Source organism: Molothrus ater, chromosome 7 (genome assembly GCF_012460135.2).
Source record: "Molothrus ater isolate BHLD 08-10-18 breed brown headed cowbird chromosome 7, BPBGC_Mater_1.1, whole genome shotgun sequence".
NCBI classification, from domain to species: domain Eukaryota; kingdom Metazoa; phylum Chordata; class Aves; order Passeriformes; family Icteridae; genus Molothrus; species Molothrus ater.
The window spans coordinates 12,377,050-12,401,891 of record NC_050484.2 but is presented as its reverse complement, the minus strand read 5'-3'; the positions used below and the strand labels follow the sequence as shown (position 1 = coordinate 12,401,891).

General features: G+C 45.1%; 1 protein-coding gene across 2 annotated transcripts in view; it reads right to left on the bottom strand.

Moving 5' to 3' along the window:
• The window catches only part of KLF7 (KLF transcription factor 7), a 57,907-nt gene extending 34,129 nt beyond the window's left edge, over positions 1-23,778 (bottom strand). Inside the window, exons 1-2 of one of the 2 annotated variants that reach the window (XM_036387233.1) lie at positions 23,710-23,778; positions 23,183-23,436 (exon numbers count right to left, since the gene is read on the bottom strand). In XM_036387233.1, coding sequence (XP_036243126.1) covers positions 23,183-23,284 — 102 coding nt within the window. In that variant the 5' untranslated portion in view covers positions 23,285-23,436; positions 23,710-23,778. Of the gene's footprint in view, positions 1-23,182; positions 23,538-23,709 lie in introns of those variants that run through there. The other variant, XM_036387232.1, reaches the window with a different exon arrangement.
• Between the last annotated feature and the right edge of the window lie 1,064 nt (positions 23,779-24,842).

Below are 24,842 nucleotides of genomic sequence, written 5' to 3'. Positions count from 1 at the left end.
TCAATAAAAATCTGTGGTATTTGGGCCTTAAGCATAGAGAATGGCAGTGCACTGGTTATGAGATACTGAACAAAGGACTGCAGCTAAGCGTGGCTGAATTTGATAGGCATCTAGATAGGAAAAAAAAAAGGATGAAAGAAATCTGCAAACACTGAACCAGGGCTTTGGAGGGCTTTTGTTGGGTTTTTTTGATCATTTAAAAAAGACAGAAAAAATATCTGCGACCAGTCACAACAACAAAAAATAGCATCAATGTCAGCAAATGATTAAGGATAGCCAAACCAAGAATTCAAAAGTGCGAGCAATCCATTGTGCTAGTATCAAAATATGATAAAAGCCATGTGTGCTGGCACACCATCACATACCCTGCATGCTGCCATACAGTCAAGACAGCAAGTAGCCATATAATGACCATTTGAAAAATTATATATAAAGTAAGAATGTTTCAAAATGTTTCTGAAGAGAGCATTTATTTATATAACAACCTTGGATGGCTTTCAGTGAGCTGGCTAGTGGCCCTCACTGCAAACTTTTCTCCAAACTTCATCAAGCCTGTATTTAACCTGTTGTCATCCAGTTTGGAAGCAGCTTTGGTTTAGCATTATAAACAGCAAAAAATCACAATTAGTTCCTTGAATTGTCAATCCTAGCTCCCACTGAAATCAAAGGATCAGGTTCAAAGCATGCCCCAGAGTGTGGTAAACTTCTCACAGGAAATGGATACGCAAGAGCAAATGCTGACGACTGTGGAATGTACAAAGCAAGAGCAATATTTTAGGTCTCGATCCTCAATTAAGATTCATCCTTAGAAAGTATTGCAAGGAGGTTACACAGCAGAATTGGATTCCTTGTAATTACTCTAGTTAGGTTCATGAATGAAAAAATGTATTCTTTAGAGACATTTTATTAGCATTCAGAGGTATCTTAACATTTCTTTCCCAACAGCTGACACAAACGTACACAGCAGCTGCATTCACGCACTCTCAGGCAACAACAGCATGTTCATAAGCACAGTCTGTCACAATGAGCTTATTAAACCAAACCTGGAGATGTGATCAATACACTCAGTACACACACATTTCCTAAGAGTCCTGGGTTGTGAGTCATCTCGTCTGCTCTGACCTAAAAATATATTAAACAAGAGGATGCATAACACTGAATTCCTAACCCCAAACGTGCAATTCCTCATACTGACTTTGCGTGATCAACATTTTTGTGCTGGGACTACTGTGTCTACCCTGCCCATTCATTATCACATCTCAGGGCTCAAAAAATCTTTTGTATGTTCCCTTTTGTATTATTTTTGGCTGTGGGGAGGAAGAGGTGGGGACCTGTCTGGGAAACAGGAAGCAGGAGGGGAATGCGTTGGAGAATAAGGGCCAAACAAGAAAGAATAAAGGAGCATTTATACCATTTCTAAATGATAATAAACATATAGGACCAAAGCCTGCCTCCAGCCATGTGAGGAGCACTGGGCTGTTTGCCTGAAGTTTAGACTTTATTGGGAGCACAGCAACTGTCCAAGTGCTTTTACAAAAAGTCATTTGCTGCCTTTTTCTTTGATTTCCTTTTAATCATTTGGGCAATTTGTTATCTTACAAGAGCAAGAAGATGCGTGTGCTACTGTGATAAATACGCCAATCTGGGCAAGGAAAAGAGAAGACAACAGACTTGAGTTTTGCTGTTGCACCAAGAAAAAAAAAAATTCAGACTAGAAACAAAGTGATGGAAAGCACAACCGGATTCTCAGTTGGGGTAAATCAGCACAGAGCAGCCCCGATTTCATGGTTCCTGTTTACATCAGCTTGGGACCTTGCCAACACTCAAAATCCATGAAATACTGCTCTTGATTAGCACCACTTAACTCTGTGGCTTACATTAAAAAGAATTCAACATGTTTTTTGATGGCTGGAGATGGTTATTTTCTATTACAAATCTTGTCTACTTTATTAGGGACAGTGTGACCTAAATGGAAAAATAGGAAGAATTTAAAAACAACAACTCTCAGACATCCTGATGCTTGGATTTGTTTCTTGTCTCTCTCTTTTGTTTAAAGTTTGGGTCCTCTATAAGAGGTATTCACAAACTGGTTTCTGCCACTTCTAGGCCAGAGTTTTCATCATCTGTGCACAGAAATAACAGCCTCCATGCTTGAATATCCCATTGCAGGTAAATGTGCATCTCACTTTAAAGCCTGGTACCTTCCAAAGGATACTACATTACAGTCAAAGGTGTTTTTCCATTGCTTTTCATTTCTACACTGTTCTGCCAAGGCTCTTGTTCCAAAACCCTTAGCCAACAGTGATTTTGATCAGCCTCGAAATCTCACAAGCAATGGACTCAGGCTGTTACACACCCTGATAAAAGCAGCATGGTCCTCTTTAACAGCAATCTGTGAGAGCACACTGGTTAAGAGCCTGCCAGTATTGGCTCAAATGCTCAACAGCAACCCAGGCAGCCACTCACAGGCATCTGAGATCTGTATCCCCAAAATGCATTAGATCCAAAAAAGAGAGGGGATCTGGCACAGCCTTTTGTGGATATCACTAGCATCACAAGGTGTGCTGTCAGAACCGGACGAGGCACTGCTCAGTCCCCGTGGAAGGATCACAGCTCAGCCTCGCTCAGCTCCCAGCAGGCTGTACGGTACCGGCTGCAGATGGCACGGGAAGCCAGGAGATCCCATTGAGGGCCCTGCCATTTGCTGCCTGGAGAAAGCTCAGCAGGTCAGAGCCCAGCTGCTCAGAGTCAGCACACCTCTGTGAGCCAATTGACACAACCACAGCTCGCACTCTGGCTCACTTGCTTCAGTCTGTTGACTGTGGACACCCACCCAGTTGTTATGATTTTAATATGCTGCAATATGAAAGTGCTATTTCAGGACAAAGTTATTAATAGCAAAGCAGCCAGAAAATAGTCTAGAAGGAATGCAATGTTTTGGCATTCCTGGAAGATAGGATGACTTCCCTGCATCCAAGAACCCATCAGGGTTAATTCAAGATGTTCCTGTGCACAAGCCTGTATTTTTTCACTGCATGATAAGCCATCATGACATAATTTCATAGGACCTGCACACTGCAGCAGTCCACAGAGACTACAATGCAGAAAGGCCCAAAAGCTGGTACTTTGTTACTTTAAGTAGGCTGGTGAAAAGCAGAGGCTGGGTGCTGTGACAAAGCATCAGTAGGAAAAGGTTAGGAAAAGCTCTTCTCTTCCAGAAGGACAAGAATGGAACAGGACCTGTTTAAGCCCTTCTCAGAAACCTGTCTGCCTCCAGGACCTCAGAAAGACTCTTAATTTTCAACCTCTCTTCCCCTATCAGCACTCTTTCCTTTCCTTGTTTATTCATACTGCATTTCCTCAACAACACTCTTTACTTGGGCAGGAGTTTCATAGTCAAGGCAAGTCACTGTCCCCTCTCATGTTCTCTTTTAAAGATTCTGTTTCTCCTAGAAAAATATCCTTGGAAATGTATTGGAGAATACTGTGGAAAACACCAGACCCCGACTCGTTTGTGTTGGCAATTTTCCCCCGAAAATTAAATGGGAGGGTCCAAATTAATTCCAGGTGCATCACTGAGCACAACACTCAGCAACACCTTGCAGGAATGATACCACAGGAAGGCATCTCTCCACTGGCAAGGCTCTTGGCATCCCTTCTGCCTGCACCCACACAGCTGAGAGGCTCTCTGTATGGCTTTCAGCTTTCCAGCCCCATCCTTAAGTATCCTCCTTGAGCAAACCAAATGAAACTCAGCATTGCATCTTTCCCTAAGAGGAAAAGGACCAGATGATGATGACAGGAATTGGAAGATGTCATGTTCACAGTACTACAGCATTACCCACTAAACCACCATAGAGAGCTCCAGCTCACTACTGAAAATGCATTGCAAGGAACTGCAGTCCCCCACTACACTCAAAAAAGGAAACAAACAAAACCCACTTAGCAACAAGGAAAAGAGGAAACATATTGTAGTCATTATAAGCCCAGCAGTGGACATGTTATCTGGCTTATTTCCAACTCGGACATTTAAAAAATGTAGCTAGTTTACCTTAAGTGTCCTATTTTTCCTAGTTTCCTTTTTCTAGTCTACTTAAGTCCATACAGCATCTCCCAAGATAAGCCTGCCTTTGTGGGTTGGCTTTATATCACTCCTTCCCTCTATTGTCTTTCTGAGATGTGATGGAAGTCTCCAATGTCACAACTTGGAAGACTACAGCCAGGTTCCTTGGCATGGTTTGCAGGAAGGGGATGGGTGGGAACCGAGGAAGGACAGCCTCTATCCAGCTGCAGGAGAGGGGTCCTCTCATGGTACAGCCAATGCTTCCTGGCATTTTGTTTATCATTAACACTGTGTATCTAAAGCTGTTTTTTAGTAGCCCTCAAAGGTGGAGTCTGCAGCCAGCTCCTGTCATCCCAAACACTGCAGACCTCTGTCCCCATGCTTTGGTACAATCCCTGCAGTTGCAAACATAAACATTATGTTCCTCCAAGTACAAATTACAGCTTTCAGGAACTGCAATTTTATTTTGGTTATAAACATACAAAGGTAGCCTTTATGGTGGGAGAGGAGCCACATGTGAGACCACAGGCTGAGTCTTTGCATCACAGGAACATTCCTGGTAGTACTCTACTGCTTCACCTCCAAACAGCTCTGCTTCCCAAGTGCTTAGCTTCCCAAGCAGTTGCACTTCCCAAGCAGCTGCATTATATTACAGCTCAAGGGAAAGCCTTGTGGTGGCCTAGTCTGCTGGAGTGATCTGCTTCAGATCCTGCAGTCCAGGAACTGGAACTCAGAGAGAGACAGAAACACTCTCAAAGTGTGTTTCTTTAGCTATAGCCAGCACTACCGGCAGCCTATGCATTCAGGATCATTTTCCAGGCACGCCTTTTGTCATTCTGAGCCCCTGCAGGATACATGGCAGCAATTCTGAACACCTTGGAGGCGCTCTGACCGTGACCACATCTACAACGGACTTCCTCCATTTCAAGTGTCTCTAACCCTTCCCTGCTCTGCAGATGTCCCATCACTCCCCAGCATCAAGCTCCCGACACCTGTCAAAGAAGCATGATAGCAAATTGCTCCTCCAGGCCTCTGAGTACCCCCAGGCATTTCAGTCCTCCTGTCAAGCTTGCTAATGTGTCCCTTCTCTGCCACGAGTAATGATGCATTCCTGGAAGCAAAAACTGCATTAAAAGTCCTCTTTACATGTGAGCTAAGAGCTTTCTTTGTCTCATACCATTTTTACTCATAAATATAATATCAAGGTGATTGTGTTCTTCTCAGACTACTCAAGAGTGTTCTGTAAGTAAAACCTGCAATTGGCAATTTATCAGATGGAAAAATAAAAGCCACATTCGGTTTCTCCCTACACTTAAAAATGACCACGTGCAGTCTCTGAAGCAGCGTGATCTTTTCAACAAGGTCATGGATATCAGCTGAGGGCACAGGAGGAGAAATAAAACCATCCTGCACATGTTTTCCCTTCTGTGCTGTTTTTTTAGTGAGGTTTTGCTCACTTTCTAAGCAAAGAGGAAGCCTCTCCTGTTCCCATCACCCCATGTTTATCCACATTCCAGCAATCAGTGGCTGCTCCTCCAGGGGCTCTCCAAGGGCAAACAACAACTGGATCTTGCCACAATGCAATTTTGAACTTGAGCCACATCCAGCTGTGAGTGGGAGTGAGGTGGGAGCCCTGTGATAGAGGCAGTGGATGACGGGACACCATGAAATCTTTTGAAAATGTTGCTCCTGCAGGCTTAGACAACAAGCACAGCACACCCTTTACTAGTGAAAGGCCTGGAAAATGCACTTTAGGAGGCACAGCCTTAGGAGTCAGAATAAATCCTCCCAGATGTCCCTGGTGACAAAGCAGCCCAATTTGATCAATACAGCAGCATTATTAACACTGCACTGCCTTACATGAGGATAGTCATATGTTCTTGCCTCTGCTGAGAGTGGGGGAAGGGGTGCAAACTCCTACAACAATTCACAGGGGAAACGTCTCTCTCAAAATCATTAAGCCTGCACAAAGAATCTCTTACCCATTTTCATGGAAGCTGCTTTTTTGGGAGCTGCCTTTTTTGCTTTTCTGCTTCACTAGTATTGATCAAGCTCGGGTGGAATCCTAGAAATAGTATGTGCTTTATGGTTTTCTCAAAAAGAAATTTTGTTTTCAACAACTTAGGATCTCTATCTTCAGGCTTTTGTTTCTGCAGCCATGAATACCCTCCATTGTGGGGGCTGGGTACAGACACAAATGTAGGTGGTTAACAACAGAAGGTAGGACTTAATGGTTAGCAAATATTTTTAAATTATTATGAGAATTAGCACTTAAGTTCATTTGGATTCAAGCAGAAGTATTAGTAGCAAAAAGGCATATCTCTATATATATAGATACATATACATATGTCTTGCTGCTGCTTCTGAGCCCCAGCCAGAGTCATGGCCTTTCTGTGTTTGGCTCTTGAGAAACACATTTATAGACAGTTCTGGTAGCTTGGGAATGACAAGAGAATGAGAAGGCAAAGAAAAACAGTCCTAGCCTATCACCTGCTTCACCACAGCCAACAAACCTGAGAATTTTGTACAAACTAGGTCCTGTGTGTGCCTGGTGACAAGTTTGCAGAAAGCTGGAGAGGTACCACCCCCATATGCCATGTGACTCAAACTGTATCAGAGAAGCTGAAGGTTAAATGGTAGTAAATTGCATGGGAGGAAGAACTGACTAATAATAAAAAAGGCCAGCAAATAGCCTTTAAAACCATGAAAAAGACCTTCTTACCCACAGAGGTGTCACCCACTGCTGGGAAAAACCTGCCATAGGAATGGTGCATCTGCACCAGCCACCTTTCTCCAGCACTCATCTGGAACAACACATTGTCAAAAACCAGAAAACAACAGACTCGCTCCCTCTGAAATGCTGCTGTTCTTTCCCTCTGCCACCTCTCCACCAAAATACACTGAGACCATCAGATCCATGACGGCTAAAAATGCTGAGTTTGAGCACACCAGAGCACCTCCACATTGTATCTGCTAAGTGTTTCTCACCAGAGAAGTGTGGTGCTGCTTAGAGCTACTGGCACAAAGTTCTTCCGGAAAGGGGTGCTGCAGAAGTGTCTAGACAGACTAAAATTAAAAAGAACAACTTATATGACACTGCCCACTGTCTGCACAGCAGGACAGATTCTCAGAGGGAGGAGTAAATAGCTGGTGCCATAATCGTAGCTAGTGGAGTCATCTTAATTTACACTGGGCAAGGATCTGGCGCAGAAAAATATTCCTGTAAACTTTGCAGCCAAAAATTCCTCTGCTAGACCACATTCCACCAGTCAAACTGCCAGGGAAGACAATTGCAGAAATAATTTAATTAAAATGGAGATCAGGGAGCTGGTATCCTTTTCAAGCTCTGCTCTTGACTTCGTCTCTCCAACAACTGAGAGCTTGGGTGTCCTAGTTTCCCAGCCTGTAAAATCAGCATGCTACAGCTTCTCTGCTTTCTGAGGACAATGGCTGTGAAGCATCCTATCTATTCAAAGCCCAGCCATCAAATCAAACAGATATCTGAATGCTCTAACCACCAGCTCTTGGATGAAAGGGCATGTATTTTTTCTCTGCTGAAACAGCTCTGCCATTGCTCTTGGAAAATGTGATCTTTAAAAAGTCAACTTGCAAGTTTTGCTTCCAAGACTGTAGGTGTCAGGCTCTCCGACTTATTGGGGTACTGGTGAGGATTTTTGCTGCTACAGACTGCTCAAACTTGCCAGCACAGTTCTGGTACTGAAGTAAGAGTTAGGCAGAGAGTACTGCTTTCCCACAATTTTATCATTCATATTTCTGAACTCCCACTTTTGTTCTGATTAGCATCTGGGAGGACAGTGAATTTTCTGCATATTCAACTCTTTCAGGAAGCCATTAGATGAAAAAATATACCCAGGATGCAGACCAGTGCAATCACATGATCAAGTCATAAGGAAGGTGCCATGTGATCTCTCATTGTAGCAGGTCCTTTGTTTTCACTCCTCAATTTCTGTTAAAATATTTGGCTTTTTACAGGCCTGCAGAATCATTAGCAATTGCACATGGCTTAGGACCTGTATTTTTACAGTCCTTATGTTCCACACAAAAATCCCTCACAGATACCCGCAGTTTAAGAGCTTTCATAATAAAGGGGAGGTAGACTACAGTTTTTGAGAAAAGTTTTCAGAGGCAGAACCAAGAACCCAGAGAGCCCTGGTGCCTGCAGCCAGCTGTGTGCCTCCCTGCTGTTTGACGAGGCCCCATTGTTTTGTTATAACCCCAGCAGATCCTGCATGGAGTCAGCAGCTTCCCCCCACACAGGAAAGAAACACCAGGAAGGTTCTGAAACACCAGGAAAATATTTCTTTGTCATGCAAGCAGCCCAGGCTGATTCAAAGGATGGTTAAGCAGCACAGTTGACAAACACAGTAGGAAGGCCCAGAGTCCAGGGTGTCCCGACAAGCAAATGGAGAGCACCTCACAGCCCAGAGCAGCTGAGGTTCATGGGTCCCCTTTCTATCCCTCCCCTGGCTCAGGCAGGCTCCTCTGCCTTATGTGAGGGGCTTTGGCAAACCCTCTTTTAACGTGCATGGCCAGGGCACTGGGAGCCACACTGCTCAAGGCCACTACAGTGCACAGTGGCAGAGTGGGGGGACCCTCCAGAGGGACAAGAGTGGGACCCCACTACTGACCACACAGCATTTCAGGCAGGCTGCTCCCTGCCCACATTGGAGCAACTCCCTTTCTGAAGAGCTGTGCAGCCCTTGGAAGGACCTGGACAGGCTGGAGAGGTGGAGAACAATCAGAAGTTCAACAAAGATCTCAGCATTTCAAATGAGTGAAGAACAATCAGAAGTTCAACAAAGGCAAGGTCCTGCACCTGGGGAGGAACAGCCCCACATACCAGCACAGGCTGGGGACTGCCTGCTGGAGCAGCTCTGTGGAAAAGGAGCCTTGGGGTCCTGGTGGACAATGAGCTGTTCCTGAGCCATCAGTGAGCCCCTGTGGCTGAGAAGGCCAATGGGATCCTGGGTGCATTAGGAAGAGCATTGCCAGCAGGTCACAGGAGGTGATCCTGCCCCGCTGCTCAGCCCTGGTGAGGCACATCTGGAGTGCTGTGACCAGTTCTGGGCTCCTCAGCACAAGAGAGACAGGGAGCTCCTGGAGCCAGTCCAGAGGATGGCAACAAAGATGATCAAGGAACTGGAACATCTCTATTATGAGGAAAGGCTGAGGGAGTTCGGGGTTGGGGAGCCTCCCTCACTGGAGATATTCAAGAACCACCTGGACACAGTCCTGTGCTATGTGCTCCAGGATGACCCTGGATTAAACCAGATGACAGACTGTGGTCCTTTGCAACCTTACCCACTCTGTCATTCTGTGAAGAGAAGGATAGAGGTGTGCTGGATGGGCACCCAAATTCAAGGGGCCTTTACTCTTCAACTATGGTCCAGGTTAAACACTGTTTCAAATCTATCCACCAAAAAGCCTGTGCTGTTTAACTAACTAACCAACACAAAGATACTTTTTCCCAAACAAAGATCAACAATGCACAGCCGCCCCAACAGTTTTCCCCAATACTAATACCACCCCACAGTTATATTTGTGCTTTGAAATGCTGAGATCTTTCATGACTCACTCTCAAAAGCCAGCACTTAGAACCAGCTACCATCAAGTCAAATCATCAACACCAATTTGACTTCATCCCATTTAAATTCTGTTTCATTAAACAAACAAACACAAATTTGGCATAATTTTTTTTTGTTTCCCTTTACTCTGATGGATCACAGCCCTTGTTATAAAAACATGCTTAATAAAAACAAATTGGAAAACTAAGGAAACTCATAAAAAGCTCTGATTGTGAAGAAAAGCAGGGAAAAGGGCTTAAGGAGGAAATGCTACATTTTTCTGTGATGCCAGCAGAAAGAGGCAGTTTATAAAGAAAACCACATAGTGGCAGGAAATAAATCCTTGAGACTGAATTTGGAAAAACACAAATTAATGCATTTATAGAAGAAACAGCAACACAACATGCACCCCTAACACAAAGGAGAGATCCAGTAAGGCTGACAAGAGTCCTAGAACAGATAAGACACAGAGAAGACCAATATAGCTTCGAGGACACATTCTAAGCATCTGATACACAGGAAAACTGGAGGGAACAGAGATATGGAAAGTATGACAAAACTCCAAGGGACATGCACCTTTATTACTATTTATCACATCTGTTCTGCAGTCAGAGTTGTAATCTCCAGTCAATGAGCAGGGGTCTCATTTCACATTTAGATAAAAAATCCATTAAATAGGTGATATAGATGATGATGGGAAAAAGCGTCACAGCTTTGTGCAACTATAAACACAGTGAATCCAAACAAAGCAACGGACTTGCTCATGGAGAACAGAGAGAATATGTGAGGGAAAAGACTTGGGCAGCAAAAGACAAGAGTCTGTTAGATATCCCTCCCCTAAATTAGGTTTTAGCACAGGCTTCCAAGGAATACAAGGCTTCACACCAGGTAGATTTCAAAGGACATTGGAAAGCACCACTGAGACATACATTAAGAAATGCTACCCGGGCAGAATTTCATGATCTAACAATGCCGATTCCCAGAATTTGGTTGGTTTTCTGGATGAGATCTGCTTATATGCAGTTTATTGCTGCTGGATGAAGACAGACCAAAAATGCTTTTCATCATGTGCACCCTGCTCTTGAATCTCATTTGCCTTCAAAATTAGCCAGTAAAACCCACGTGCTGAACACAAGGTCTTCTCTGACCCTTCTCTAACCTTAGAGACCAAGCTGCAGTGTGAATGTGTGCTTTTCCCCATGATATAACATAACATGACACAGACTCATGCTGGATTCCAGCCAGGAGAGGAGGAAGACCCCGCTTCCATGAACCTGGTCTCTCCTCTGAGACACGTTTCCAACCTGACACAGAGCACACATGTGATGGGTTCTCAAAATGAAACATGTCTGGCCATCCTTGTGTGCACACAGAGGGACCCTTCATGACTCATGTTTATACTGCAGCACTTCAACATCATTAAAACAGAGCAAAAAGGCCTCAAAAAGGACTTGCGTACAGAAGTGGATTTTAATGTCAAAAAAGGCCACTCTGGTAATTTAGTCTCACCTCTGGATGACATAGTTCACTGAAGTGCACAAAGAGCTGCCTTGAACACTCATTTATAACCACTTTCAGGTTGGTTTCCCCTGTTAGATATGAAAGTCTGGGAACCTTCAGAATGGGAAAAAATCAGAATGGGAACCTTCCTTCTATCCATGCACTGAGACTTTCAAGAGACTTCTCTCACCTGTCATCATTTCACAGATGGGTATGACTGTCCTGGGGGAAGCTGTGCCTACACCAGACATTATCCTACCTTGCACTGTTGGGGAGGCCACATTTAGCTCTTAGAGGCATTTTCTAGTTCCCTCCCACACCCACATTTTCTTCATTTATAAAACCAGTGAAAACAAATCATGCTTCACCTTCAGTTTTATAGAGGGCAGCTCAGGACCTCTCATTCCTTCATGGAAAGAAAATTTCTTTCTGTACAGTTTCCATTATTTATTAGCTGAAGGTCGGGGGAGAAATGGTATTTATAGGATGCCTAAGGCCATGCTCACTATAAAACAGAGTAAGTCAATATAGCTACAGCACAACTTAGTGGCCTATTGTGCAATATTTTAAAAAATGCATTCTCATTACAGCACTTGAGAGTATCTCCTCCCCAACACCAGTGAAAATACATTTATGAGAGCTATGGAGCAGCAAGATTCTTTTAATCAGATCATTAACATGGGTGTGCTGTTTTCTGCCTACATCCTGATATTTAGTCCAAGTCCTGACAAGATCTGGGATTTGTATAATCTATTCTCCTGAAAGGTGTCAAGTGACTTTGTGGACACTGGGCCAGTGCAAATTCACTGTAACTTTGGCAGATCTGCACTCACTGACTGATCTGAAATCCCCAATGTGATGTGGATACTATTCTTTCCATTTACAAAGAGAAAAACTATTCACAACTGAATGCCAAAGGTCTCCCTGACCTATTCTACTTAAAGAAATTGAAATGAGACAGAAATTCCCATCTTACACCATACTGGAACATCACCTGACCAGAGATGCAGCTTGCTCAAACAAAACTGAGTGGTATATGGCATAGCACTCACTGCATGAAATAATTCACATGAGACAGTCTCAGTGAGGAGAAGCCTTCAGCCTAGAGCATCCACTCAGTATGCAGCTATGGCACTCAGCACTTGGAACCACATACACTAGAGTATTTGGGAGTAAGAAGCCATCCACACCTTGCTTCCCTTGCTCTCCCTCAAATGTATTCTTATAAGAAATGCACTTCTCATGTGAGAAAAAGCAATCCCAGTGCAGCTTTGTAGAGCTCTCTGCACCTACTGGCATTCTCAGCCCTCAGAAACAATGCTGGAAGTCACCCAGACAGTCACCTGTCTACCAAGCCTCTCACACCAAAAAGCAACTCCACACTGGAATTCTTCTGTTCTCTCTCAAACTACTGGGGTTTATTCATGTTTTAAACAAACCCCCAGAACTCTGAAAGCCCAAGACAAGCTAGGCACAGTCAGTAAAGAGTATTTAAACTGGGCACCTTTATTTGCCAGCATCCAAGAAAGATTAATAAAGAAATCACTCCCTGAAAACAGAAAACTGTCTTGAGTGAGCAGGAAATCAAGGCTGCCTGAAGAGAAGCATGAGCTCTGCAGCCAGCTCAGAAGTACAATGTGGTGCCAAGGCCCTCGTACTATCTTTTAAATACCCAGATTCTGAGGGGGTTTAAGCACACAACTTCATCCAGGAGGCACTGGAGACAGGTATTTTAGCCTGTGTGTGGAAGGTTTCAATCTGTAACCAATGTAACAAGCACCAAAGCTCCCACTGACCTTAACTGACTCATTCCCTCTAAAAAAGCCCCTCAGGTGAAACCAGGTCCGTCCATTTTCAAACATTGCCTAAAAGAATCTTTCTTTGTCCTTTAAAAACACAGGAGAGGTAAGAGAAGCACCAGTAAGGAAGTCTACACTGTTTTCCTCCAGTCAAAAGTAGGAAACTTCTCCGGGTGACATCCACTTACCCTGAGACTCTCAACCCTGAAAGAAAAGCACCTTACAAGCTCTTCCACTGGGTCACATCACTTAAAGCAGTCTGCCCTGTCCTCCAAGATACTGGAGACCTCCAAAACTCTAAATGCTTTCTTCCTCTGGTCTGACCAGACAGAAACATGCCTTACTCTCTCTATTTGACTTGAACCCCCCTGCTCTTTCACAGGTTTCTTAGAACCCCAACTCTCAGAGACTTCTGCTTACACCAGAAGCACCTTTCTCAGCACCAAAGCCAAGCTCCCAGTTTCGTAATTGTCCAGGAAAGCCTACAAACATAACTGACACTACTCTGAGAGATCAAAATGCAAAAACAAATAGAAGAAACACATACCTTGGTAAGGATCTGATGGACAGCAACCTTCAGATGATCACAACCACTCTGAGGTGCTGGCATAGCTTATGAACAATTGGGGGAGGACTGTGACACCATCAGAATGAACTGGGACAGCAGCATCAGGTGGAGCCAGAAAAGAGATATTTTACCCAAACTGACTGTATTCTCAAATCAGTCCACTGCTCTTTGCTTCTCCCTTATTACCTTAAAATGTAGATAAATTTAAAAATAAAACCAAGAGACACTGAAGTTCACCCCCATCTGATGTAGACACTAATGAGGGAGGCTTTTTCCACTAGCACTGATTTTCCACTGCGTAGCAAATGCAGCCTCTCCACCGTCCACGTGTCAGAAACAAAGCCACTTCTGGCCTGATGCTTTCCATATGAAACACTAGATCCCATCTTTCTTCTCCCCTCTGCATTCCTCCTTTCCATACTTAATTACTCACACAGCAGCTGTAGTAGGTTGCAGATGAGCGAAATGTTTTCTTCAAAGCAGCACAAAATTTCCAGGCTGACAGGGAAGGCAAAAAGAAAGAAAAGAAAAAACAAAACCCCACCAAGAATTATTTAGTACTTTTCATCAGCTTGGAGCAGGCAGCAAGCTCTGCAGGCTTGGCACACTTCAAACCACTGCACAGGAAAAGAACAAAGCCCCTGAGCCACTCAGCCCACCCTGCATCCAGGGATGTGGGGCACCTCAGATCCAGAATCCAGCAGTAAGCCAGAGGTGCCAAGGCAGGGCAACTGCACTGACTCCAAACCAGCACAGCATCTCAGCAGCAGCAGCAGCTGAGCAAAGGAGAGAGGAGAGAGCAGCAGCTGCCAGGAGACAAGGAACAGTGTGACTGCACTGCTTTTGTGCATCTTGTGTATCAACAGGCCTTGCCCTGAGGAAAGGAGAGCACATACCCAGGTAAGAGACCAGAAGTATCCAGATACTGCTCCTGGCATCACATAATGCTGTGGATGCAGTTCTCCAAAGATGCAACAGCCACAGGATGCAGAGAGTCTGGATACCTTTGACTAACCAAATTGCTAATAGCTGGGAAAAATTAATCAACTTTTAGGGGTGCAAGACCTGAAATGAAAAGCTAAAATTGACAACAAAGTGGAAGATGTCACCCAAACTGAGTCTCTCACACGGAAAAGTGCCAGGCCCTCAGGAAATTCTAGTAAGTACAACTCATTGAAACATTTCTACCAAACGTTCTCAGAAAAGAATTACATTTTTGCCCAATCTTTTATTGGAATATATATTCATTTTGGAGTCAACATGCTATCCACTGAAATGTCATACATCCAAGATGTAATCTGTAAGGGCAGACTTGAATCAAGCCACGCAGTGACTCAAATCTGGGTCCCACACCTAAGGGCTGTGATGTGTGTTTTGAGTGTAAAAAGCAAGCAGACAGCAGCATCTCTCACCCCCTTCAACTCTGCCACCCAAAGAACAAATTTCACCGTGGCCTTTGATCACTAGAACCTTTGTTTTCCATCTAGCCCTGGTGGAAAACAAAGGCAGGCGATTAAAGGCAGTCCATACTTCACCCCCACCAGCACAAAGCAATTCAGCACAATGCTGATTCCCCTCCTGGGCTGGAGCAAGGCAAGTCAGCAAAAATTGCAAATGTTCCCAAGACCTCAAGAACTTTCCTTATACATGGAAGTTGACTTTGCCCACTCAAGAATCAGGATTAAAACCAAATGCCTAACACCACAGTAGCCTATTAGTAATGAAAGCATTTTTTAAATCTAATTTACTTGTCCTGACACATGCCTGTTTCCTCACTGCACAATCTAAATAAGCATTTATTTTCACTGTGATTCCCAGTCACTTCAGTGGTACCAGAAGAAAGGCTGCAGTGACAGAGCTGCAAGGCAGAAGGTGGGCTAGATAATCCTGTCCAAAAAACACAAACCCTATCTCCAGGGCTTTTTGGATTATCTAGGTGAAGATACTTCCATTGACTGCAGTTTCTGTCAGAATATGCTACCTTACAAAGGTCCTTTATGGTCAAACATCAACCCTATGTCAGCATCCCCTTAAAACTGATCTTCTGAGGCTACAGGTTTAAAGGGCAGGATTTGCAAATCAAGACTCTAATTGGAATGTCTCAGAAGAGCCTCTCACAAGCCAGTGTCCTTCTCCTTCACATCCTTTCCCATAAATCACCCTGTCTCCCAAGCTTGCCTGTGTCACTGTTTACCTCTCTATCCCTTGCAGAGTATGAGCTGTTGACCTCATGTATGATTTAAACTCCAGCTTTGCACTCAGGTCCACAATGCTGGGAAATAACAAGAGGATTAGGACATGTGACATGCTGCCTGTAAGCATCATGATCAAAAAAACCAGTATGACACTTATTTAAGTATGGTTGGTGGGCCTTCAGCAAGCATAAATGATGTAAACATCCCTGTGTAAACGACTGGGACTCTTTGGTGTGCATTGTACAGTACACTACACACCTCTTAACACTTCTCCAAAAAGTAACACATGTAATGAATACACAGTTGCATTGAGTGGAAATGCTGTGGATTGGAAAGGATCCTTCACATACAAGAACAAGGAGTGGATGGGTACCTACTTCAAAAGGATTAACAGCTTCAGAGCAGCTTACTAAATCACAGTTGATATATTAAACCTTTAAAAGAAAAAAAAATTAAATACCTTCTGCCCAACCATCCTACACTCAACTCCAACCCCTATTAAAGAATTGAGAAGGGTCAAATCAGTGCCACGCACAGGTTGTCACAAAGACAACCCAGAACTCTGGGAAGGGGAATTTAAGCTTACCTTCCAGAATCTTCTTTTGATTTTTTCATTGAGGCAACACCCCAGCCCACCAACAGCTTCTCTGCCCAGGAGCTGTCCTGGTGGCTGGTGTGGCAGGATCTGGGCCTGCAGCTCCAGGGGGGCTGGAGCCCACATCCCCATGGCTTCACACAACCCTCCCCTGCCCCAGGCACTGTGCCTAAGCACCACAAACCCAGAGCAGGAATCCCCAGAGCAGCAGATCAGAACACAAGAGCTGCCAACACATCTTGTAACTGAAGAACTGAGAAGCAAAGGTTTGGTGTCCTGATTAAATCCAAGATGTCTAAGTACCTTTGAGCATAAAGGCTGAAACATGAACTCACAGGCAGCTTACTCTCACAGGCAGCCTAACAACCTGAGCAGCCAAGCAGTCTTCCTCACCAGCTGCTGCCAGAGCAGGAATGGTAAACACAGCCTGGTGACCAAAGCTTTTTCTGATGTACACACCTATAAATGCCACTTACTAGCATTTTCTCAATGCTGCTGGAATCAAGGAAGAGTCAGAAATCCAAGGATGTTTGGGATTTTTTTTAATAACAAAAGACAACAAAATAAGTCTTCAGTGGCTCAAATGCAAAGAAAGTATAAAGAATATAAAATTTAAAAATAAAAGGTCTGTGACTTTAAAGACCATCTCAGTGTCTTGGGAACCAGGCACAATTTTTTAACTCGCAGTGGCAATGTTGGGAGGAAGCTCTTTTGCTGGCAGATTTGTTTTGTTTGCTTGCTACAGAATCCACTGAACTCTGCAGTTTGAGTGAATCCACACTAATTTTGACCAGGGCAGAAGCACCCACAGTACAAAAAGGACCATGTGGGGAGAAGAAATTCAGTAATTCAGGTGAGTGATTCCTGCAACGTCAGTCTCAAAGACACCACAAAAATGGCACTCCCAGCTCCTGAGCACTGCCAGGAGTTTGGAAACTGTGGGGACATTGTAAATGTAGGGAATGGACAGGAGGCACTTGAGAGTCCAGGGAAGCAGAAAGAGGAACTCAGGACTACTCTTGAAAACACCTTTATTAGCTCTCCAAAAATTCAGGTTTAGCATCAAAAAAGAAAACCACCATCAATTACCAATGCCTGAGCATAACTTTTAGTGAGGTTTTGAGCATGATGATCAAAAGTCTACAATATTTCTTCCCTATGCAAAATGTGACAAACTTGATAGGAGATAAGGTGTACTACTAACCTATTGCTTAATGTACTAAACAGTAGTACTGCTCAGTCAGTGAGCAAAATCCCTTTGTTTCATTAAGACAACTGCAATCAAGGTCGTTCACATGCAGCTACAATCAAAGAGAAGCAGCTTCCTTCTTGTTTCCCTATAATGTTTCCTAACTCAGAATGGAGAAACAACACACTGGATGTTTCTCAGTGGAGAATCATTTGACAAACCCTCAAAATATCCCCTAAGAATATCCAGAAAATAGCATTTGCCTCAACCCTGAAAAGCTTAAGTATGAAATTACTATCTGGAACTGAAAACCTTCTGCCCTTTCTACATGGAAGTACCACACTGCAGACTAGCTATATACCATGATTTTCATGAAGCCTATTCTAATTTATGCACTGCCTATTCAGTAGGACATACGGAAATGTACAGGCTTGGGAAGGGTAGATTTAAGCATCCCAAACAAATAAGAGAAAATATTTTCTAGCTGAGTACCCACATTATGATTGTGCATTGCTTAAAGGTATTTACCCCATTTCAAAATCACTTGATACAAGTCATTCACATAATCTGCTATTTTAAGACCTGTAACGTGGATTGCAGGACTCCATGCTTTCAGAATGCCAAAAAATAATCACTTTTAACAATACATTCTACAATTAAGAAATCATGTAACAACAGAGACAGCAGTTTCAAGTTTGTCTTTCCTCTCTTTGTCCACCTCTTTCTGTAAGGTGACAGGAGCATGCTTTCAGCACATGGAACAAGCAGAGGGACGGCAGGTATAAATGGAGCGGCGTTCAGAGTCTGAAATACACTGCATTACACATGTGGCTGTTCTTGGAAGTCAACCATTTCTGAAAGTTATTCCCAAGAGGCATGATGTACTATAAGCACTTAAGAAATCTGTTACCCTGTGACTGGAACAAAGATGAAATAGCAATATTAAAAGAGATGGTTTAGTTTATGTAGTGGCCAACTATGCCATTAAACTAGAACAATGGAGATGATGGGGAGGCAGGAATGTTCTTCAGTGTGATTTATTCCTTTCCAGTAGGAGTGGAAATTTTTCCTATAGGCCTGAAAATGACCCTGTCTGCCAAACAAAAGTCAGCATTAAGATATAAGAATTCTACTAGATTAGTCACCCTGGGATACTCTGCTCTCACACAGCACAGGGATCTCAAAGCCCTCTTCCAGGATAAGTCAAAACTCAGCCTTCTGAGCTCCACAAAAACCATTAGGCCTTAGTATTGCTGTTGTCAGTCATTTTGAAAAGAGGGAAACTGAGGCTTGAAGAATTGATTAAAAACAGGCAAAGAAGGCTATATGAAAGGATCAACAGAAAAACAAAGGCTTCCTCGAGCCTATGCTTTACAGGAAATGTGCATCTTTCTTGAAAGGATCATTGTTTGCTGCAGCTGAGAGCAGCTGGGTCAGCCAAGGCAAAAGGAAATGTTATCAGGCAATGGTTATCAGCAAACAATATAATGCCATTTCCACTTCTGCCAGCCAATTAGACCTGTGCTGCCTGCTGACACGTGGGAAAGGCTATCTCCTCCGGAATAAACCAGGGCTTGGCACCTAAGCCCTGCTGCTTTCATGCAGCTGCATCAGCTACACAGGATGGCTCTGTGCATCCACCTGCTCTTTGTGCTCCCATACTCTGACATTATGGGAACTGCAATGGTAGACACTGCCCTATGCTCCCCATGAATATGAAGACAGCCCCAAAATGTCCTGATCAGACCCCTGTTGCACAACAGCACAGTGAGTTCTGAGTCCACCAAGGGGCCTACAGAGGACAATAGGCCTATCTAAAATGTCACCCCTAGGAAGAGGCATATCTGATTACAAAAGATGCCTTCTGCACCCTGATCTTTCAATGGTCCCCTAAATGACATTGTGAAGGCCCAGCAGGAAGAACAGAGGGAAGCCCCATGTCCACCCCTTCCAAACTCTCAGCCCCGCTCTCCCCCTCTCTGCAGCCTGGCACACGAAGTGGGACCACGTGCAGCTGCACAGGCTATACTCCTCAGAGTTATCTCCCTCAAAACCAGCCTCCTACCCACTTCCTTCCTCTGCAGAGTAATGAGGTGCCCTTCAGCCTTGTGCTGCCTCTCCCAGCAGTCTGGTTCCAATGTCAGGGATGCCACACAAGAAAGCCACCCCAGAGCAATGGCATATGTGGCCAGAGGTCCCCCTGCAGCAGCGCAGCAGCCACCAGGTGCTGAAATCTCCCCCCGCCCTGTCCTGAACTGCAGAGTCAGCTCACAGGGACAGAGAGAACTAGGACGGTTCAGTCAGAGTCAGGATGAAGCACCAGGCAGAAACACGAGGTACCAGCCAGCTGACTTAGAGCAAACGACTCATTTCCCAATGCACACAGCCCACCTCTTCCTTAAATCCCTCCTCACTGCCATGGAGGCTCAGCACTGTGGAAAAACTAAACAAAGTTCTCTCTCCTGATGAAATTGTGCTATTGATTACTTGTTAGATTCTGACATCCCCACTCCAAGAAAAATCCTCCTCACCTCAAAAGTGTTTCACCTGAAGGAGTACACCCAAAGATCAGAGAGGAGCTCAGCTTTTGTTGCCTAAAAATCAAGCTCTCCCTTCCCAAACTGTGTTTTTAAAAAACATCAAACGCATCACAGGTTCATTTCCAGCTTCCACTTCAGGTATTTCTACTTCCACAATGCAAATTATGTCCAGGGTGGAATAAGGGTTTCTTTGTTTGCATTTTTGCCTTCTAAAACAGAAACCTACACAAAAGGAGACAATTTGTTCCTCCACAAAATCTGTTTGTTTTGTACATATTGCTGGGTTGCACTTATTCAACTCCAACGCTAATTGTCAAAAACACAGATACCAAACTTGCTCACGTTCCTCTAGCAGTGGGAAGGGAAAACGGGAGATCAGCTGACTGTGTGCAAGCATTTACCAACCTGCCTGTGCTGTCAGTGCCCTCTGTGAGTAATGGGTGTTTCACAATCTGAAATACGAGCAACTGGCCCAGCTGTATGTTCCTCAGCCAGCAGCTACCAGACTGTTTTCCAGGCTCAGGAGAAAAGGAAGACAGGACTGTGTCAACACTTTCACCCCAAGGCACGCTCTGATTTTCAGTGGGGCAGGTGCATCTTTCATGGTACCACAGTAAGCATCGTTTGTCAGAGCAGGACCTGGTCCTGACCAGCCTCTGCACATCACACACTAGTGGCTGCTAATCACAAAACTGGAGCTTACAATGTGATAAAGAAGCTTGCTCTTAACCCACACATCTATTTTCCCCCTCAACCCGTGCCTTTTTAAGAGACTGAAGTAATCTCCTGGGGCGCTGCTCTGCTGCTGGGAGAAGCACTGCTCTGGAGCCTCTGTAGCACCACTGGAGCCGAGGCAGGACTCGTTCAAGTGTTTTTACTCAAAATTGAAGCTGCTGTTTCTCTCTTCTGACACATCCCACAGGAATCAGTCACTACCCTGTCAGCTCTCTTCCCCGGAGTCTCAACTGTAGCCTTTAGTTTTAAAGGATACTTTAGAAACACGTACATTCTTTGTCTCCAAGTTGCTACAGTTTGCCTAAAATAAGTAAATCCCCAATACTTGATTACCTTGCAAGTGATTCAGAAGAATTAAATTGGGGTCTCTGTGTCAGTGGGTCTGCCAAGCTTGTGTAACAGCACGGTGTCTGCACAGCCAGCTTCAGCTGCTCCCACCACTGACACATCAGTTTTGCTGCCTGTTGTTTGCAAGGAGAGTCCAGGCAGCAACAGGGGAACAAACCGTAAATACAGGATGCATTATGAAACATTGGGCACTGGTTGCAGGATTTCAGAGGAAATAAGGGAAAATGCTGCAAATTATTTTCAGCTTCTCTTTTTAACACACGTGAAGAATCAATGGGGTTTAACCAGGAGTAGGACTTTAAATTCTGCAATGGTAACCGTGGGATTGAGTAGGTACGTGCTACTGTATAAAACAAACTGCTGCTCTTCCACACATAAAAGAAGGCAGAAGGAGACAGAGTATCACTCGCAGCACTGCCTGAAGCATGCTGGCTATGTCAACACACTATGTCGCTTTGGACTGCTTGGACTGTTAGTAATATGCAACCGATCCAACAACGATCCTATGAAATATTTTTTTAATTAAATTATATTAACCTCTTCAGTTTAATTAGCATGTTAAAAATATAAAAGGAAAGCAGATGTGACCATCATGGATGTGTGCACTGAATATTAATAACAAAAAGCATCCCCTCCCCCTTGGAGGATAAAGCAAAGTTGGTTCGGTCATTTTGCAAAATAAACCCTGAATGTGTTCACCCTGTAGCTGACAATGAAGCTCTGCTTTGTGTGCACACTCATACAAAGCTGAAGCCAGAATGATTCTACTATGGGTAAAGCTTTGAAGATCCAGCCCCGTCCAGCTGGCTGACAAAGCTACAGCCCGAGTACTCCCCAGCAGCTCTGCCATCCACGCTTCTACCCATGCACACTTCTGAGGAAAAATTAAATGAACATCCCAAAACTGACAGGCTACCCTTACACTAGCCAAGACTCAGGTGAAGGCTGGCAAGATGAAATCCTGTGGCTCATTATTCTCACACTGATAGTGCCACGGTCCGTGCGCTGCAATAGCACCACATGTCATCCCAGCCACACTCCACTATTTCTACCCACCAGCAGATGTTTTTTTTTTCTTTTAAAGAGACACCAGTCTCCAGAATTTCACCTGGTGTTTCACCTCTGCCAGAAAATCACATCAAGAAACAGGACTACCTCACAAGATTTGGTTGTAAATAGAAATGCTGTCTTTCCTTTTCTTTCAATATCCCAGCTGATAACTATTTACAGTTAACAACTGGGTGCATCGTGTATTTTATACAGCTCTTCTCTGTAACCTACTCTTCCCCTTGGTCTTACTTGTATTCATGCTGCCAGTCATCATTTTAATGCATTCATAAGAATTGATTTCCATCTTTCTCTTTATTCTGCATATTAACCCTACAGTGCCTCAAAACACACTGGTTTACTGGAACCAGCCTAAGGCGTCATTGTTTCAAGACAGCGAGAAGTGTGCGTTTCTACTCATCTTCCAAGGAAAAAAAAAAGGAAAAAAAAGAAAAAGAAAAATAAGTCACATTCCTAGTTACTGAACTTAGCCTTGAAGCTTCTGCTAGTGCTTCCAGGCACCTGCCCACCCTCCACCTCTGACTTAAGCTACGATTTTTATTGACATATACTAATTACCTGAAAATAAGAACGATCTATTCCATTTCCACCAGCTGCCAGTTATCAGCACTGGCTAGAAGCGAGTAGGATTGTTTAAAAGAACAAGACAAAGAAAAATAAAAAAAATCTAAGCTCAAAAATAAAATAAATAGTAGTCGCCATAAAAAACAAAACCCTAAAGAATGCCACCGGATCTCAGGTACTGTCGGGTGTGCTCAGAAAGGACTGAAGGCAGACAGATTTGAATGGACTGCTCAGTTTGTCACGGTAAAAAATACAGAGATTTAAAGGTCTACCCACGCGGCAAAAAAAAAAAAAAAAAAAAAAAAAAGAAAGAACCACCAAAAAAACCCAACCCTGAATTAAAGAACAAAAATAAAATAAAGTCAGAAATGCAGCCTCAATGCATCGACTGTCTGCGCTTAAGAGATTTACAGGAGTAATTTAAATGATTCACCTGCTGCCAGTTTTCCTCCAAGGATGGCAAAGCTGAGAAGTAGCCGGTGTCGTGGACAAGCTGGAGTTCCTGGAATATACTATAACTAGCCAAGACATCCATGCTGCTGCTGAGCAAGACCCTTTCTTTCTGCTTTTGTGTGTGTTTGTTTGCTCGGGTGGGGGGTTGTTTTTGGTCATAAAAAAAAAAAGGAGGAGGAAAATCAACCAATGATAGATCCAGCGTCCCTTTGGCTTTGTTTTGTTTCAGTCACACTTTAAAAAAAGAGAGAGAGAAAGAGGATCAGCGCGGAGGGACGGCGAGGTTCGGGGGCCGGGCCGAGGAGGACGAGCGGCGCCGGCGCGCACCGAGCACCCCGCGGCCGCCGCACCGGGGCACGTCCCCGCCGCGCTCCGCGCAGCCCCGCGCCGCGGCCATGCGCGTTCGCGACCGCCTTCCCCGCCGCCCCCTCCCCTCTTTATTTTCGGGACACCACATCCCACATCCCGCCCCCCCTCGCCCCGCTTCCCTCCCCGCTTCCCTCTCACCCTCCCTCAGCAAGCCCGGCCCGGCCCCCCCGCGCGCGCAGCCGCGCGGCCCCGCTCAGGCAGCGCGTGGCCATGTAGGGTAAACGGCGGGGCGGGAGGGGCGGGCCCGCCGCGCGCCTGAAGACGCTGTGGCCCAATGGCGGAGCCGCGAGGGGCGCGGGAGGCGGGGCCGGAACGCAGGCGCCGGCGGCGATTGGCCGGGAGCGCTGCTCCCGCCCCTTCCCCGAGGCTCGCGAGGCGGCGCGCGGCGAGCTATTTTTAGGGCGCTATATAAGAGGGCGGCTAGGCGCGTGGTGGTGGCAAAGCGCGGTGCGCTGAGGGGTGGCGCGGGACGCTCGTGTTCGGGCTGTGGGCGCCGGGCGAGCCGCGGCCCGGCCCTGCCCCGCAGGGGGTGCCTGCCGGTCACCCCCCCTCCCCCCCCCCCTCCCCCCCCCCCCCCCCAGCTGCCTTTCCCGCACCGTGTGCACCTCCTCTACCTCTCCCCAGCCGCTAGTGCTCGAGTTCCTGGGGCTCAGGAAAGCCTGAGAAAGATGTGTGGCTCATGAGGGTGGTTGGAAGGAGTAGGAGTGGGAATACACGCCCGCCGGCCTCAGGAGCACGTGCACGGTGCCCGTGTGGGCAGACCGCAGGAGCCCGGCCCCTGAGTGCTGATCCAGCCAGGCCGTCCCCAGAAATGCACGTGTGCTTACTAAGGCATCTATCATGGCATTTAATCAGGCTGAGATGTGAGCTGAGCCCTCTCTGAGTGCTTGTCTGGGCTGGCTAATGAGCTGTTTGACCTTAAATGGTTAGTGTGGCACAGTGCTTCCCCAAAATCACTCTGGCACCGGGCACAGTTGCATTTCTGCTTTTAGAAGGATTGCAGAACTGAGTGCTCATTTGAACATGATGGGGGTGGGGAGGGGCTTCCAGTAATAAAAGAAATATGTTCTCTTTGTTGCTCTCAAATTCAGAGGGCCCTATGGTCCCATCGGTTGCATTGCCAGGGTTGTATCTGGCCACCAGGCTGCAGGATGAGGGTCCCTCTGGTGTCCTTTGATGGTAGGTTGTCAGCACACTAAGTTGGACTGGGTACTAGGGCAAGCAGATGCTGCCAGGGATTGCTAAACTATCTCTGTGCAGCAGTTGCATCA